Source organism: Carcharodon carcharias, chromosome 8, assembly GCF_017639515.1.
Source record: "Carcharodon carcharias isolate sCarCar2 chromosome 8, sCarCar2.pri, whole genome shotgun sequence".
NCBI classification, from domain to species: domain Eukaryota; kingdom Metazoa; phylum Chordata; class Chondrichthyes; order Lamniformes; family Lamnidae; genus Carcharodon; species Carcharodon carcharias.
Genome location: NC_054474.1, coordinates 87499311 through 87518397, shown reverse-complemented (window position 1 = coordinate 87518397; position 19087 = coordinate 87499311). Strand labels below are relative to the sequence as shown.

At 45.5% G+C, this 19087-nt stretch overlaps 2 protein-coding genes across 7 annotated transcripts in view; one reads left to right on the top strand and one right to left on the bottom strand.

Moving 5' to 3' along the window:
* LOC121281137 (janus kinase and microtubule-interacting protein 2-like) overlaps nt 1-19087 on the bottom strand; it is a 294067-nt gene that overhangs the window by 225678 nt on the left and 49302 nt on the right. The window lies entirely within an intron of this gene.
* Nucleotides 12030-12347, top strand: LOC121281459 (histone H2B 7-like). Its single transcript, XM_041194406.1, has one exon. It carries the CDS (start codon nt 12030-12032, stop codon nt 12345-12347), a length of 318 nt encoding a protein of 105 aa, XP_041050340.1.

Below are 19087 nucleotides of genomic sequence, written 5' to 3'. Positions count from 1 at the left end.
AATGCTGCATTCCTTCAATTCTGGCCTCTTGTGCATAATTTCCTCCATCCCTCCATTGGTGGCCATGCCTTCAGCTGCTAGGCCCTAAGCTCTGAGCTTCCCTTCCTAAACATATCTGTCTCTCTTTCCTCCTTTAAGACATTTTAAGCTATCGTTATGGACATCCTATAACCTCTTTATGTGGCTCGGTGTCTTGTTTTGCTTGATAATGCTTCTGTGAAATGCTTTGGGATATCTTGCTACATAAAAGGTGCCATATATAAATAGGAGGGTTTTTGAAGAACAATGCAATGTCCACTCAAACATGAATGGTGGTACAAAGTCCAAAATAGAATATGAGGGAAAGCATGGTTAGAGAAAAGCCCATTTGGTCCAATAAGCTTGTTTCTTCTTCAGACCCTGTACAATCTATATTATCTGCCACTTATTCAATTTCCCCAAGGGTAATACTCTGATAGTCAAAAGTACTCCAGTCAAAGTCTAGGAAAGTAACTCACCTTCTACCTCCTCAAAGCCTATGCAGGATCCACAAGGCATGAGTAAGGAGTGTGATGGAATAATCTTCACTTGCCTGGATCAGTACAGCTCTGACAAAAGTCAAGAAGCTTCATAGCATCCAGGACAAAGCAGCCCACTTGATTGGCACCTCATCCACCACCTTAAGCATTCACTCCCTCCACCACTGGTCCACAGTGGCAACAGTGTGTACCACGCTCAAGGTGTATTGCAGCAACTAGCCTAGACACCTTCAGCAGCACCTTCCAAACCTGTGATCTTTCCACCTAGAAGGAAAGTGCATTGGAACATCACCACCCACAAGATCCCCTCCAAGTCACACACCATCCTGACTTGGAACTTTATCACCATTCTTTAACTGTCGCTGGGTCAAAATCCTGGAACTCATCCCTTAACAGCACTGTTGGTGTACCTACACCAGATGAAATGCAACAGTTCAAAAAGGTGCCTCAACCTACCTTCTCTAGGATTATTAGGGTTGACCAATAAATGCTGGCTTTCCCAGTGATGCCCACATCCCATGAACAAATTTTATTTTTATTCTTTTCAAGGAATGTAGACATCGCTGGCTAGGCCAGCATTTATTGCCTATCCCTAATTGCCCTTGAGTATCTGGTGGGGAGCTGCCTTCTTGAACCACTGAAGTACATGTGGTGTAGGTACACCCAAAGTGCTGTTAGGAAGGGAGTTCCAAGATTTTGACCCAGCAGCAGTGAAGGAACAGTGACATTACACTTCCTCCAAAAGCACATTTCCTCTAGCAGCTTCCTCACTGCTACATGTCCAGACTCCTGGGACCATGGCAAAGACCAGAAGATACAAATGCCGAATGCAACTTATGAACAACTGTACATGCCTAAACAGAACTCAATATTAAACTTGGTTTATTCTGATTAATACAACAGAATAAAATACAGGAGGATCAGCTTTTTCAATAAATTACCAAAATGTGTACATTGTAAGACTATCGCTTTTCAAGTTACAAGTAACCAATGGATTATTTCTGAAGTAAAGTGTGTTTTAAAAACAAACACAATAGACAATGCCCAAGCATGACCAGATAGACTATATGTTGGGGATGCTGGTTGATGGAGAAATGTGCCCTAGGATACATGGGAAACTCCCTGCTCTTCTTCAGTGACATGGAATCATTTTCATCTACCTGAGATAGGTATCTCGGCATATCTGAAAGACAATACTGAAGGTGCAGCACACTCCATTAGTACTGCAGTCAAGTGCCTGCATGATTTATGCAGTGAAGTCATACTAAGACTTCAAACAACTTCAAGAGGTGAGAGGACTACTGGCGGAGCCAAGCTGGCACTGTCTTATTTTAGTATAATTGTATCTGAGTGACTTTGATCTCAGTATGAATAATTGATAATATAACTGTTAAAAAACTGCATTTCTTATAATTACCACCACAGACAATTAAAAGTTTGATTAAAATATGTCTAACTGTATCATTCGGCATTGAGTGATCTGGAAGTAGGTTCTGATGTATTAGAATTCTTTAGATCCACAAGGTTCGCAATTTGTTACTCGCCATGTTTCAACCAAGACGAGAACGAAGATTGGAGCTATTTGATGACGGAGAAAGCAGCAGTGGGTTTCCTACTGAGAACGATTGAGGGAGTAAATACTTAATAGTTTAAAAGAGTACAAAGGCAGTTTGCAATTCCATTCTCCTGGGTGCTTCCACTTTGGAAATAAATTAGACTATTTTGCCCCATTGCTGCCAGATCTCAACAACCCCCACTGCTGTGGGACCGCTCCCAAGTCCAGCTAACATCCCTCTTCATGTATCCTCCCACACCTATTCACTGCTCACAAATCCATATCGTACATTCCCAGTGCTCCCTAATCGCATACCATTCTCAATGTTTCCAAAGCTTAAAAACTCATTTTGGCACTGTGGTTACTCCTCCAGGGGTCCCAGGACTTGCTCATGGAAACCAGGACAGATCCCACTATTGATAAGTCAGGGTCCTTAGTTAACACCACTTCACATAATGCATCTTACAAAACCTCTGGCTCACTGTGGATAACACCATAGCAGATGATTAGACCATAGACCATAAGACATAGGAGCAGAAATTAGGCCATTTGGCCTGTCGAGTCTGCTGCACCATTCAATCATGGCTGATAAGTTTCTCAACCCCATTCTCCCGCCTTCTCCCCGTAACCTTTGATCCCCTTACCAATCAAGAACCTATCTTTCTCGGTCTTAAATACACTCAATAACCTGGCCTCCACAGCCTTCTATGGCAATGAATTCCAAAGATTCACCAGTCTCTGGATTGTGTGCATATAGACAGTCAACACCAGCAAATGCATGCTCAGGCTCTCATGCACATGCTCACTCACACAGGGGCGCTCAGGGAAATGCAAAATGCTCCATCTAAAGTGTCAAAAATCAAATCTTCAACCGGTTGGGATAAATGTGTCCAACACATGCTAGAAAATAAGTGCAATTAATGCAGCACACTTCAAAAACTGTTACAGCATCACTGCCTGTGATGCCTGTCACAGCTGAACAGCTTCAACATCCAGACTGGCCTGAAGGAGATAGGATGAAAAAAATTGATTTGCTGGTGGGAGGAAAATATCTCATCAGCTGTATGAACTATGAGAAATCAAATAATGCTTACTGGACCCTCTCAATGGGATCATAAAATATGTTTGCCTATTCATTACTGGCTCTACACACGAACAGATAGATTAACTGAATGAAATAAACTAATTTGTAATGCAAGCAGGGCTAGGAATTTTCATTGTTCACACAACAAGCTCAGTGGATCAGGTGATACCATAAACGGGTGTCCCTATTGGGTTAACCGACATTGCTTTCTCAGAACCAGCATCTAATGTTGGCTATGACATTCAAACACATATAGAAATAGGTACAGCAGGCAGCAGGCAAATTTTTCTCAGTCCCGAGTATCACTATACAAAACATTTATAGGAACATTCAGCTCTTGGCCAGCATGGGTTCTGCTGAGCCTTTTTGGGGCAGAATGGATAGGATTTTCCAAAGAAACCCATGAATTCCCCCAGCTTCATGCCCCAGCCACCCCACCTCCCCCCAGATTCCACTCCCACTTTGATGCAGGTAGATGGCAGAAAGTCAGCAATCCATCCCAAGTACACTTCCATACCTGGGCAGAAATTAGTCTTTGCACACTTTCCAGTCCCAAAAAATATTGAGGTTTCACAGAGCTGGTGCAATGGCACCTCAGACACAGGTGCTTCCTTTGCTATTTTGCCCCAGTATCTTTAATACCTTTAATGCAGAAGTTTCCAAAGAGTTAAAAAACTGTCTCCTGCAACACCAACACTCTTCAACTTCACCAAACACACAACTCACGAATCAACATCTCTTACACAAAAACAAAAATACCTGGAAAAACTCAGGAGGTCTGGCAGCATCTGCGGAGAGGAACGCAGTTAACGTTTCGAGTCCAAATGACTCCTCATTAAAACTAAGAAAAAATAGAAAAGAGGTGAAATATAAGCTGGTTTGGCAGGGGGGGTGGGGGGGAGACAGGTAGAGCTGGATAGAGGGCCAGTGATAGATGGAGATAACCAAAAGATGTCATAGACAAAAGGACAAAGAGATGTTGAAGGTGGTGATACTAGCAGAGAAATGTGCTAATGGGGACATTAAGGGTGGAAATCAGGACGAGTAAGGTACAGGTAGCCCTAGTGGGGGTGAGGTGGGGCAGAATCGAAATAGGCTAAAAGCTGGAGATAAAACAATGGATGGAAATACATATAAAAGTAATGGAAATAGGTGGGAACGGAAAAATCTATATAAATTATTGGAAAAAGGGGTATAGGAAAGGGGGTGGGGAAGGAGGAGAGAGTTCATGATCTGAAGTTGTTGAATTCAATATTCAGTCTGGAAGGCTGTAAAGTGTCTAGTCGGAAGATGAGCTGCTGTTCCTCCAATTTGCATTGAGCTTCACTGGAACATTGCAACAGGCCAAGGATGGACATGTGGGCATGAGAGCAGGGTGGTGTGTTGAAATGGCAAGCAACAGGGAGGTCTGGGTCATGCTTGTGGACAGGCCGAAAGTGTTCTGCAAAGCGATCACCCAGTCTGCGATTCGTCTCTCCAATGTGGAAACCAAATTGGGAGCAGCAAATGCAGTAGACTAAATTGAGGGAAATGCAAGTGAAATGCTGCATCACTTGAAAGGAGTATTTGGACCCTTGGACAGTGAAGAGAGGGGAAGTAAAGGGGCAGGTGTTGCACCTTCTGTGGTTGCATGGGAAGATGCCGTGGGAGCGACTGGAGGTGTAGGGGGTGATGGAGGAGTGGACCAGGGTGTCCCGGAGGGAATGATCCCTGCAAAATGCCACCAGGGGTGCTGAAGGGAAGATGTATTTGGTGGTGGCATCATGATGGAGTTGGCAGAAATGGCGGAGGATGAGCCTTTGAATGCGGAGGCTGGTGGGGTAATAAGTGAGGGCAAGGGGGACCCTATCATGGTTCTGGGAAGGAGAGGAAGGTGAGGGCGGATGCACGGGAGATGGGCCGGACACTGTTGAGGGCCCTGTCAATCACCATGGTTGGAAAACCTTGGTTAATGAAGACGGAAGACATGTCAGGGGAACTGTTTTGGAAAGTGGCATCATCAGAACAGATTTGATAGAGGCAAAGGAACTGAGAGAATGGGCTGGAGTCCTTACAGGAAGCAGGGTGTGAGGAGTTGTAGTCGAGATAGCTGTGGGAGTCGGTAGGCTTGTAATGGATATTGGTGGACAGTGTATCAACAGAAATTGAGACTGAGAGGTCAAGGAAGGGAAGGGAAGTGTCAGTGATGGACCACGTGAAAATGATGGAGGGGTGAAAATTGGAAGCAAAATTAATAAATTTTTCCAGGACCAGACGAGCATGAAGTGGCACCAAAGCAGTCATTGATGTACTGGAGAAAGAGTTGTGGAAGGGGGCCTGAGTGGGACTGGAACAAGGAATGTTCTACATACTCCATAAAAAGACAGGCATAACTGGGGCCCATGTGGGTACCCATAGCTACACCTTTTACTTGGAGGAAGTGAGATGAGTTTAAGAAGAAATTGTTCAGTGAGAGAACAAGTTCAGCCAGACAGAGGAGAGTAGTGGTGGATGGGGATTGTTCGGGCCTCTCTTCGAGGAAGAAGCAGAGAGCCCTCAGACCATCCCAGTGCGGGGATGGAAGTGTAGAGGGATTGGACATCCATGGTGAAGAGAAGGCAGTTGGGACCAGGGAACTGGAAATTGTTGATATGCTGCAGGGCGTGAGAGGAATCGTGGATGTAGGTGGGAAGAGACTGGACAAGGGGAGAGAGAATGGAGTCAAGATAGTAAGAAATGAGTTCCATGTGGCAGGAACAGGCTGACACAATTGGTCTGCCGGGACAGTTCTGTTTGTGGATTTTGGGTAGGAGGTAGAAGCGGGCTGTCCGAGGTTGGGAGACTATGAGGTTGGAAGCTGTGGAGGGAAGATCTCCAGAGGAGATGAGGTCAGTGACAGTCCTGGAAACAGTGGCTTGATGTTCAGTGGTGGGGTCATGGTCCAGGGGGAGGTAGGAGGAAGTGTCTGCGAGTTGACACTCAGCCTCTGCGAGGTAGAGGTCAGTGCGCCAGACAACAGCACAACCCTTGTCAGTGGGTTTGATGACAAAGTCAGGGTTGTACCTGAGAGAATGGAATGCAGCAAGTTCAGAAAGAGACAGGTTAGAGTGGGTGAGAGGAGCAGAGAAATTGAGACATCTGATGTCATGCCAACAGTTCTCAATGAAAAGATCAAGAGCAGGTGAAAATTCAGAGGGAGGCTTCCAGGTAGAGGGAGAATATTGGAGGTGGGTAAAAGTATCCGTTGAAGTCTCCTGCCCAAAGGAGTGAGCATGGAGGTGAAGGCGGCGGAAGAAGAGTTCAGCATCATGCCGAGCCCGAAATTCATTGAGGTGAGGGCGAAAGGGTACGAAACTGACTCCTTTGCTGAGCACTGAACGTTCAGCATCAGGGAGGGGAAGGTCAGAGGGTATGATGAAAACACAGCCGGGGCTGGGATAAGAAGATGGGATGGGGACAGATGAACGGGCAGGGGTGGAGGGTCCTGGATGGGTGTTGGTGTCAATGAGTTGTTGGAGTTGTTAAGTCAATATCTCTTAACATTTTTGCGTTTCCCTCAATAAGCTTCAACTTTGTTGTGAAAGATGAAGGGAATGAATAAGACCCATGCCCATAAGAGTGAAGATGGGAAGTTGATGACTTGGGGATCTTTTACAATACTCAAAAGTTGCCAATCCAGGATTCACAGTAACTCTAATCCATTCAGCCACAGAGAAGTTAAGTTTTGGGGCAGAAACAAGACATGAAGCAGAAGCATAACATAGGGCACCAGTAAACAATGGAGAAGAAGTAAGCATGGGGCTTTCCCTTGCTGCTTCCTTAATAGCGAGTTCCTCGCTTACCACAAAAGACAAATCACCTCTCAAAAAGACTGAAGAACCCTACCAGGTAGTGGACAGGCATGCACAGCTGTCTGAGTCAAGCGACCACTTTGGATTCTTAGACTGTTGACTGACGTGGGGAAGAAGAATATGCTTAAATAAACAGCTACTGAGTGCTAAATGAAATAACTTATTCTAATCTTGTTCGGACTTTGGGAAAATGCTCTCAAAATGGTGCATCTGTAAAATACAGCTGCAAAATGTGCCCAAACAGAAGATATACTATTTTCCTGAAGACCCTGTAGGCCTATCACTATCCTCCTGTACTGTCTAATTGTTTCTTAAACGATTCCAGAGGTTTTGGCTCCATTACTTTAATCAGCAATTAATTAAATGTGTTGATTACTCTTTGCAGCAATAACACTGATATCTAACTTTGAGAGAATATTTTTGGTCCATTACACGATGGTTCAGGCATTGCCTTTGTCAAAGGTTTACTGTGTTTCTGATTCAGTTTGGAGCCAGAAATTATTTAATTATACTTGCCATTATAAATAAATCTACTGAACTAAAAAATAAAACAACTTCCTGAATCCTAAATGTGCCTTTCAGCAGTTTGAATTTGTGCCTAATGTCCCAAACTCACAATTAGGTTAATGTGCTGAATTATTCTTCTGCAATCTTTCACTGCTATGAGATGACTCATCAGTCTCCTCTTCAAAGCTGAAAAGCACAAGTTTCTACAGCCTTTCCTCAAACAGTAAGAAAATAATGAGTGATCAGCACATGCTATGCATTGTCCTGAAATAGCTGAATGTCATGTTGAAAGCTATATTGGGTGCTTGTAGACTCTCAGTCCCAAATAGTACCGCAAGAGTAAACTACATACATACATATTATATATGCAAGTGTTCTTGGCAGAGTCTGGTGTGCAAGGAATACTGTGCAGCGCGCTGCTTTAGTGAAGGTATGAATTGTTTAATCTGACAGAGATACTTGTTCCTGAAAAATAGGATTTAGCAGCCTCACAATATGCAGGTTCAGAAGAACACTATTAATGACAAGACAGATTAAAATCTAAGACTCAATTTAAACAGCTAATTTTCATGTAAATACTGCAAGATCAACTCAACATCAGCTTAAATCATGCAGTTTAACTCCCTGTCCCAGCATTTCAAACTATTGTACATGCCTCCCAATAGTTTTCTAGGTAGGATAGAATTCTTCCTCAGAATTCTGTGAACGTGTTACAATTATGTATAAAGGAGTTTTCAAATAAAAAGTTGATGTCATTGCAGCAGAACCATCTATTGTTTCTAAATCAATGCAGACATATTTTAAAAAGATCATCAACAAAGTTTACATATTAGGTGAAGTTGTGGTACAAATAAATGCAGAGAGGTCGATAGTCAGGATGGAGTTATGCAAGGCAACTCCTTAAGTCCACTAAGATAAAAGCAAAATACTGCGGATGCTAGAAATCTGAAACAAAAACAAAAATAGCTGGAAAAGCTCAGCAGGTCTGACAGCATCTGCGGAGAGGAATACAGTTAACGTTTCGAATCCGTATAACTCTTCATCAGAACAAAGGAAATAGAGAAATGAGGTTAAATTTAAGCTGGTAGAGGGGGTGGGACAGGTAGAGCTGGATAGAGGGCCAGTGATAGGTGGAGGCAAAGAAGAGATTGCCAAAGATGTCATAGACATAAGGAAAAAGGGGTGTTGACGGTGGTGATATTATCTAAGGAATGTGCTCATGGGGACATTAAGAGTAGCAAGCAGGACAAGCAAGTGACAGATGGCCCGGGTGGGGTGGGTGGAAGGGATCAAAATGGGCTAAAAGGTGGAGATAAAACAATAGATCGAAATAAACTTAAAAATAGGTGGGAAAAGAACATTTTTTTTAAAATTATAAATTATTGGAAAAAGGGGGATCGGAAAGGGGGTGGGGATGGAGGATAGAGTTCATGATCTGAAGTTGTTGAACTCAATATTCAGTCCAGAAGGCTGTAAAATGCCTAGTCGGAATATGTGGTGCTGTTCCTCCAGTTTGCGCTGAGCTTCACTGGAAAATTGCAGCAGGCCAAGGATGGACATGTGGGCATGAGAGCAGGGTGGTGTGTTGAAATGGCAAACGACAGGGAGGTCTGGGTTATGCTTGCAGACAGACCGAAAGTGTTCTGCAAATCGGTCACCCAGTCTCCGTTTGGTCTCTCCAATGTAGAGGAAACCACATTCGGAGCAGTGAATGCAGTAGACTAAATTGAGGGAAGTGCAAGCCAAGTGCTGCTTCACTTGAAAGGAGTGTTTGGGTCCTTGGATAATGAGGAGGGGGGAAGTAAAGGGGCAGGTGTTGCACCTCCTGCAGTTGCATGGCAAGGTGCCGTGGGAGGGGGTTGAAGTGTAGGGGGTGATAGAGGAATGGACCAGGGTGTCCTGGAGGGAAGTATCCCTGCAGAATGTCGGCAGGGGGTGATGAAGGGAAGATGTGTTTGGTGGTGGCATCATGCTGGAGTTGGCAGAAATGGCAGAGGATGATCCTTTGAATGAAGAGGCTGGTGGGTGATAAGTGAGGACAAGGGGGACCCTATCATGGTTCTGGGAGGGAGAGGAAGGTGTGAGGGCGAATGCGTGGGAGATGGGCCGGACATGGTTGAGGGCCCTGTCAACCACCGTGGGTGGAAAACCTTGGTTAGTGAAGAAGAAAGACATGTCAGAGGAACTGTTTTGGAAAGTGGCATCATCAGAACAGATGCGATGGAGGCGAAGTAACTGAGAGAATGGGATGGAGTCCTTACAGGAAGCAAGGTGTGAGGAGCTGTAGTCGAGGTAGCTGTGGGAGTTGGTAGGCTTGTAATGGATATTTGTGGACATTCTATCACCAGAAATTGAGACAGAGAGGTCAAGGAAGGGAGGGAAGTGTCAATGATGGACCACGTGAAAATGATGGAGGGGTGAAAATTGGAAGCAAAATTAATAAATTTTGCCAGGCCCAGACGAGAGCATGAAGCGGCACCAAAGCAGTCATTGATGTACTGGAGAAAGAGTTGTGGGAGGGAGCCTGAGTAGGGCTGGAACAAGGAATGTTCCACATACCCCATAAAAAGACAGGCATAACTGGGGCCCATGCAGGTACCCATAGCCACACCTTTTATTTGGAGGAAGTGAGATGAGTTTAATGAGCAATTGTTCGGTGAGACAACAAGTTCAGCCAGATGGAGGAGAGTAGCGGTGGATGGGAATTGTTCGGGCCTCTGTTCGAGGAAGAAGTGGAGAGCCCTCAGACCATCCTGGTGGGGGATGGAGGTGTAGAGGGATTGAATGTCCATATTGAAGAGGCGGTGGTTGGGGCCAGGGAACTGGAAATTGTTGATATGCTGCAGGACGTGAGAGGAATCATGGATGTAGTTGGGAAGAGACTGGATAAGGGGAGAGAGAATGGAGTCAAGATAGCAAGAATTTAGTTCCGTGTGGCAGGAACATGCTGACACGATTGGTCTGCCGGGACAGTCCTGTTTGTGGATTTTGGGTAGGAGGTAGAAGCGGGCCGTCCAAGGTTGGGAGACTATCAGGTTGGAAGCTGTGGAGGGAAGATCTCCAGAGAAGATGAGGTTAGTGACAGTCCTAGAAACAATGGCTTGATGTTCAGTGGTGGTGTTCAGTGGAGGTAGGAGAAAGTGTCTGAGAGTTGGCGCTCAGCCTCTGTGAGGTAGAGGTCAGTGCAGCAGACAACAAAAGCACCACCCTTGTCAGCAGGTTTGATGACAAAGTAAGGGTTGTACCTGAGAGAACGGAATGCAGTGAGTTCAGAGAGTGACAGGTTAGAGTGGGTGAGAGGAGAGGGAAATTGAGACGATTGATGTCACGCCAACATTTCTCAATATAAAGATCAAGAACAGGTAAGAATCCAGAGGGAGGGGTCGAGGTGGAGGGAGAATATTGGAGGCAGGTGCAACACCTGCCCCTTTACTTCCCCTCTCCTCACCGTCCAAGGTTCCAAATACTCCTTTCAAGTAAAGCAGCATTTCACTTGCACTTCCCTCAATTTAGTCTACTGCATTTGCTGCTCCCAATGCAGTCTCCTCTATGTTGGAGAGACCAAACACAGACTGGGTGACCGCTTTGCAGAACACTTTCAGTCTGTCCACAAGCATGACCCAGATCTCCCTGTCGCTTGCCATTTCAACACACCACCCTGCTCTCATGCCCACATGTCCATCCTTGGCCTGCTGCAATATTCCAGTGAAGCTCAGCGCAAACTGGAGGAACAGCACCTCATCTTCCGACTAGTCACTTTACAGCCTTCCGGACTTAATATTGAGTTCAACAACTTCAGATCATGAACTCTCTCCTCCATCCCCGCCCCCTTTCCGATCCTCCCTTTTCCAATAATTTATAATTTAAAAAAACATATGTTTTTCCTTTCCCACCTATTTTTAAATTTATTTCGATCTATTGTTTTATCTCCATCTTTTAGCCCATTTCGATCCCTTGCCCCCTCCACAGCCCTACCAGGGCCATCTGTCACTTGTTTGTCCTGCTTGCTACTCTTAATGTCCCCATGAGCACATTCCTTAGATAATATCACTACCGTCAACACCCCTTTGTCCTTATGTCTATGACATCTTTGGCAATCTCTTCTTTGCTTCGACCTATCACTGGCCCTCTATCCAGATCTACCTGTCCCACCCCCTCTACCACGTTATATTTCACCTCATTTCTCTATTTCCTTAGTTCTGATGAAGAGTCATGCAGATTCGAAATGTTAACTGTATTCCTCTCCACAGATGCTGGCAGACCTGCTGAGCATTTCCAGTAATTTTGTTTTTGTTCCTTAAGTCCACTCACTTGAGCATCTCCAGCTTCTTGCTGTGTTGCTCACTAGGTGACACGGTTTTTAGGACTTTTTCTGGCTCGCCCACTCCCGCCCACTTGCCCCTTTCTCCAACTATATTATGGCAAGGCCAGTGTATTATCCAGGTCAACTGGCTTGTTAAGAAGTTCAGTTGACCCTTAATTAATTATTTACATATGACGGGCAAGCTGCTGATCTGGGCACCCAGAAACTGAAGATGGTTGTTGAGAAGAAACCAGCTCCCAAGAAGGGAGCCAAGGAGAGTTACTCCATCTACATCTACAAAATGATGAAGCAGGTTCACCTTGACACCGGCATCTTCTCCAAGGCTATGAGCATCATGAACTTGTTTGTGAACGATATTTTTGAGCGCATTGCGGGTGAGGCTTCTCGCCTGGCCCATTACATAAAGCGCAGCATCATCAGCTCCCAGGAGATCCAGATCTTTGTGCGCCTGCTGCTGCCTAGTGAACTGGCCAAGCACGCCATGTCGGAAGGGACAAAGACAATGACGAAGTACACCAGCTCCAAGTGAAACTCCACAATGGACTGAAAAAACACCCACCTACCATGTTATGAGGCTCAGTTCAGGGGTTGGCAGGAAGGTGGTGGGCTTCCCACCCCTCATATTATATGTGCCCCCCCACCAAAAACATGCCCATGGGAGGGAGGGGTGTGGCTGTGTGATCCAGCTCCTTGTCCCAGAAGGGAAAGTATTTTTATTGTAACAAATTCAAGCGATGTGATATATTTTAAGGCAATGTATTATTGTATCATGCATTTTTAAAAGAACATGATGTCTCATAAGGATCAAGAGTGATTAAAATGAGTAACTAGCTGCATTCAAAATTTAAGGCCCAAACTGGCATAAATATTTACGTGCATCAATTTGATGTCTATAGCAATGCATATTGAGGAGCGTAGTGGTATTGTCACTGGGCTGGTAATCCAGAGATCCAGGGTAATGGGGACCCAGGTTCAAATCCCACCATGGCAGATATTGAAATTTGAATTCAATAAAAAAAAGTCTAATGATGACCATGAAAACATTGCCGACTGCTGTAAAAACTCATCTGGTTCACCAACGTCCTTTAGGGAAGGAAATCTGCCATCCTTACCTGGCCTGGCCTATGTGTGACTCCAGATCCACAGCTAGGCAATGTGGTTGACTCTTAAATGCCCTCTGAACAAGGGCAATTAGAGATGGGCAAGATATGCTGGCCTAGCCAGCGGCACCTACATCCCATGAATGAATTTTTAAAAAATAATGTTGCCTATTAATCTATCTACAAACCACATTGACTAACTGTTTCTTCCTTTCTTTATTGACCATAGCCCAAAAGGGACCATAGGCATCTCTCCCTATTAGAGAGGCAAGTGGTTATAGCTGCAGGGGTATCACTCCACATAAAGCTGACCAGGAACCTCTTCAGCTCTTACTGTCCACCATGGGATTCTTAGAAGGATTAGCAGGTTGATTGTCAACTTGTTTGGCCGCATCATGCACATTTCTTTCAAGCCCAACAAGTCCCAGAATTTCTGGCTCAGTGACAGTGATGTTACCTGTTGAGCCAAGACATCTCCCTGAATAATTGTTACTGTGCCTCAAAATGTAGCAAACATGTACCAATTACCATGGATTGCTTTGCCATGCCACTTAACAAATGCAACACTGGGCAGAATTTTCCATAAATGAGACTAAGTGTGGTGGTGGGCGGTTTCGGAAGCATTCACCCCACTGTCCAGAATAGTGGGAATTCGTGCTCGATTCTGCACTTGGAGAGTCTTTAATTATGCAAAGACATGTATCGGTCCGAATCACCCGGCAGGTTTGGAACTGATTCATCCGCCCGCTGTCAGCTGGTGAGTTCGAAGGTCCAGGCGCCATATTTAAAGGCCAGTCCAACATACAATCTCGCTATCTCCAGCCCACCAGAGATGTCTGGCAGCGAGAAAAGGAAGGCTGAGAACCTGAAGAAGGCAGCACCCCACTTCACCCAGCAGGCCCTCCAGGAATTGATCAGGAGGCTGCAGGCACAAAGGCATGTGCCTTTCCCAGAGATGCCTGCAGGAAGCACAACAGCCTCACCTCTCCAGGTTGGGAGGTCATCGTGGAGCAAGTCAGCACGGCTGGCAACTGCCCCTGAAATGCCACCCAGTGCAGGAAGAGGATGAATGATCTCATCTGCTCCATCAGGGTAAGTCATCCTTCAACTCCCTCCAATATCAAACTCTTATCATGGCATCATGCACTCAAACAGCTACTCTCTTCAGGGATCTCACGCAACCATTAGCAGGGGACACATTCTCGTTCTCTCAATGAGGCTTTCACATTACCACCATCCCATCCATCATGTTGCTCACACTCCATCCTCTGGCCCTTCTGGGGAGGGCTCACCACAAACATGGAACGTAATAACATAATAAGAACATAAGAAATAGGAACAGGTGTACACCATTCAGCCCCTCGAGCCTGCTCCGCCATTCAATAAGATCTTCTTGTGTTTCGTATTTCCACATTCCCATCTACCCCCGATAACCTTTGATTCCTTTGCTTAACAAGCATCTATCTACCTCTGCCTTAAAAATATTCAATAACCCCACCTCCACCACTTTCTGAGGCAGAGAATTCTAAAGTCGCACAACCCCAAGAGAAAAAAATTCTCCTCATCTCTGTCCCAAGAGGGTGACCCCTAATTTTAAAACAGTGCCCCCTAGTTCTGGACTCACCCACAAGAGGAAACATCCTTTTGATATCCACCTTGTTAAGGCTGTTCAGGGTCTTGTATACTTCAGTCAAATCACCCCTCATTCTTCTAAACTCCAGTGGAAACAAACCCAGTCTGTGCAACCTTTCCTCATAAGACAACCCATTCATTCCAGGTATCAATCGCCTCCAATGCATTTATATCCTTCCTTAAATAAGGAGACCAAAATTGCACACAGTATTCGAGGTGCGGTCTCACCAATATCCTGTATAACTGAAGCATAACATCCTTACTTTTATGTTCAATTCCTCTCATAATAAAGGATAGCATTCCATTAGCCTTAATTACTTGCTGTACCTGCATACTTTTTGTGACTCATGTACTAGAATATCTAGATCCCTCTGCATCTCAGAATTATGCAGCTGTTCTCCATTTAAGTAATACTCTGCTTTTTTGTTCTTCTTGCCTAAGTGAACAACTTTATCTTTTCCCACATTAAATTCCATTTGCCAGATCTTTACCCACTCACTCAACCTATCTATATCCATCTGCAGCCTCCTCATGCCCTCTTCATAACATACTTTCCTACCTATCTTTGTGTTATCTGCAAATTTAGCTGCCATGTCTTCACTCCCCTCATCTAAGTCATTGATGTAAATTGTAAAGAGTTGAAGCCCCAATAGGGACTCCACTCGACACATCCCACCAATCAGAAAAAGACTCATTTATGCATACTCTCTGCTTTCTGCCCACCAGCCAATCTTTATCCATGCCAATATACTACCCACTACACCATGCACTTTTATTTTCCGTAATAATCTTTGATGTGGCACCTTATCAAATGCCTAATGGAAATCCAAGTATAGTGGATCCATAGGTTCCCTGTTATCCACTGTGCATGTTACTCCTTCAAAAAACTCCAATAAATTGGTTAATCATGATTTTCTTTTCACAAGACCAGGCTGACTCTTCCCGATTGCCTTAGCTCTTCTAAGTGCCCAGCTATAACCTCAATGATCGATTCTAATAACGTCCTCATGATAGACTTCAAGCTGACTGGCCTATAGTTTCCTGTTTTCTGGCTCCCTCCCTTCTTGAATAGAGGGGTTATATTTGCTACTTTCCAATCTGATGGAATCTTTCCAGAATCTAGTGAATTTTGAAAAATTAACACCAGCACATCAACTGCCTCATTAGCTACCTCTTTTAAGACCCTAGGATGTAGTCCATTGGGACCCTGAGACTTGCCAGCCCGCAGCTCCATCAACTTGCTCAGTACCGTTTCTCTAGTGATTTCAATTTTACCAAGTTCCTTTCTCCCGTTCACCTCCTGATTTGTAGTTATTACTGGAATGTTTTTTGTATCCTTTATAGTGCACACAGAAGCAAAATATTTGTTCATTTCTTCCGCCATTTCCTTATTATCTACTATTAATTCACTGTCATTCTTTAGAGGACCAACAACCACTTTGCTTACTCTTTCCCTTTTTAAATACCTGTAAAACCTTTTGCTATCCATCTTTACATTTCTAGCTAGCTTCCTCTCAAATTCCAATTTCTTTCTCCTGATTAACCTTTAGTCGTTCTCTGCCGTTCTTTATATTCTGTCCTATCATCTGTCCTGCCACTCATCTTTGCAGAGTTGTATGCTTTTTCCTTAAGTTTGATGCCTTCCTTAACATCTTTAGTTAACCACGGATGATTGGTCCTCCCCTTAGAATTTATCTTTATAATAGGAATGTACTTAACCTAAATACTCTGAAATATCCCTTAAATGTCTGCCACTGCTTCTCTATTGATCCATCCTTTAGCCTAGTTTCAAGGTTATTCATCCAACCTTTGCTCCCTTCCTTCTCATCACAAACCTTTCTTTCTTCTACATACAGGCCAAGCTGGCACACAACAGGCGCGATAGATCGTAGACAAGGGGAGGGACAGCCGACATCATTGCCGTTACTGAGTCAGCCAAGCTGGCGGAGAGGACAGGGATCACTCCTGTGAGGAAGGGACGATAGGCCTCTCCCACCAACCTAGTGCAGATCACAGCTCACTCACTTCTTCAAATCCTGACATTCACAGTGAATCACGTGAGCCAGAATTTTTAGCTCGTCAGACAGGCATGTGCCCAGCCTGACCAAGCGTAAAATGATGCACAATGACATCAGGCGAGCACCCCGACGTCATCGCGCACTCGCGCGATATTTCAGCCGGCAGGTGTGCGTCGGACTTGGCAACAGACCTGCTGATAATTAAAAGGCCTACTAAGGCCATTAAAAAGATAATTGAAAGAAATTTTTCACTGCCCATCCAACCTTACGGTTGTCAGGCAGGCGAAAAGGCCAAATGGCCTTTGCATTTTTTAGGAAACCTCATCCACGGGCGGGATGAGGCTTCCAACAGCAAATAAAATTTTTTTTTTAATTTTAAATTTCATTTATAACATGTCCCTGCTCATGTGACAGGTCCACATGAGGGGACATGTTTATAACGTTTTTAAAATCTTTATTTTGACGTTTTAAACTGCTCATCTCCCTGAGGCAGCTCTATGCCTCAGGGATCTTTTCCAGTGCGCACCTGCATGCATGTGCGAAGTTCGCGATTGCCCACCTCCCTCTACCCCTCCAACACAGACAGTGCTGGGCGCAGCCTTTCAGGTTACACGCTGGGTGGGCCTTAATTGGCCCACTAGCATGAAATCACGGTCCAGCCCTGATCGTGGGCATCAGTTGACTTTCCAACTGCCCCCGTCGAGCCCGCCCGACAAGGGAAAATCCTCCCCATGCAGTCTTATCTAGCTCAGACTCATTAACTGAAACTCTATTTTCTTGGCACCAGCAGATCCAGGTCCCCAAGCCAGCCCAGTACCAGTGCAAGCCCACAGGTCTCATCTGCAGAGAAAGCTCCAGGTGAACCATCATGGCTCTCACACGCACATTCCACCAGCTCAGAGACATACACATCGGTGGGGCATAGGTGTAGATTAGGTTCAGGGGAACACCTCACTGACACTTTTCCGAGCAGTTGGAAGCAGGGACAGCCCACGTATCAGGCAGTCGGAGGACTGCTGGAGACCAGCCACCCGCTCAGTCCGAGTCAGATGATGATCATATAGTAGCGGCCACCAATTCAATGCCGGAGATGCAACAACAGGCAGTGAAACATCAGGCACAGATTCAACAGCCGCTCAGCAGACTCGAGTGAATGATTGAGGCGTCTGTCCATGTTCTGTCTGATATTGTGGCTCTGACATGCAAGCATCTCGAGGTTACCATGGGAAGGTTGGCGACCACCATGGAGACCCTTGGTCCAGCAGCTCTTTCTGGATTTGTGCTCAGCCCTCCACTCCATGGCCACACACCCTGGTGGGCACCATCAAGATGTAGGCAACACATGAGACAAGGCACCTTGACCTCCCTCCAGGTGCTCCTTCTCTTGCAGGAGTCAGAGTGAGGCTCTCAGGCACCCACAAGGAGGACGAGCATCAGCCGGACATTCCGTGGGCGTCCTCTCAGGGTGTGCAGCCACTCACAGCTTGTGATCCCATCTATTCCAGCTTCTCAGGCCTCCAAGGGTGCTTCTGCCCATTAACAGATGATCCTTATCAGGCCAGGGTCCTCCAGACCTCGGGTCACCAGAGGACGTCCTCCACGACATCACAGACATCAGGACATAGCTGTCAACAGGCTGCCTCCACCTCTGTTGCGGATGTCGGGGCTGCACCCAGGGGTGAGCTCTCAGTTCCCAGAGTGAGCTCACTCACAGGGCCCCACAGACCAAAGCAAATTTCATGGCCTGGCGATTCATAACGTTAGAACATGCAAGTGAGAGTGCAGGATTCGTTCTTGCAGCATGTGGGTAGACATCCTCTGAGCTGAAAGAAAATGACATTGAGGACTAGGAGAGATGTGGCCACATTCCATCACTCGACTTTATTCTTCCTCCTGGAACCTGTCAACAATTAACATATCGCGGGCACATCTCCCATGCCTTCCTTCTCCCATGCGTGATTGCGCTCATACTGACACTTCGCAGTCTCGTGACGTTCCTGGGCCTCCGGACCTTCATGCTCCAATGAGCTCTCATCCTCCTCCAGGTCATCACCCTCTGCATAGCCAGATTGTGAAGGGTGCAAAACACTGTGATGATGCGGGAAACCCTGTCAAGAGTATATTGGAGTGAGCTACCTGAGTGGTCCAAGCATGTGAAGCACATCTTCAGAAGCCCTATGGTCTGATCTATAAGGGAGTGTGTGGAGCTGTGAGCAGCTTTGTACCTCTCCTTGGAACGACTGTGAGGGCAATGCACCAGTATCATTAGCCAGCATTTCAGGGTACCTCTTATCCCCAAGCAGCCATCCCTGCAGACATAATAGCCCCTCGAAAATCTCAGGCACCTGGGAGTGACTCAGGATGTAGGAATCCTGACAATTCCCAGGGTACCGTACACAAACATGCAGTACATGCTTCCAGTGATCACCCACCAGTTGCACATTGATGGAATGATAGCCCTTGTTGTGTACAAACATTAGGGCCTGCTGCCATGGAGCCCATATAGCTACATAGGTGCA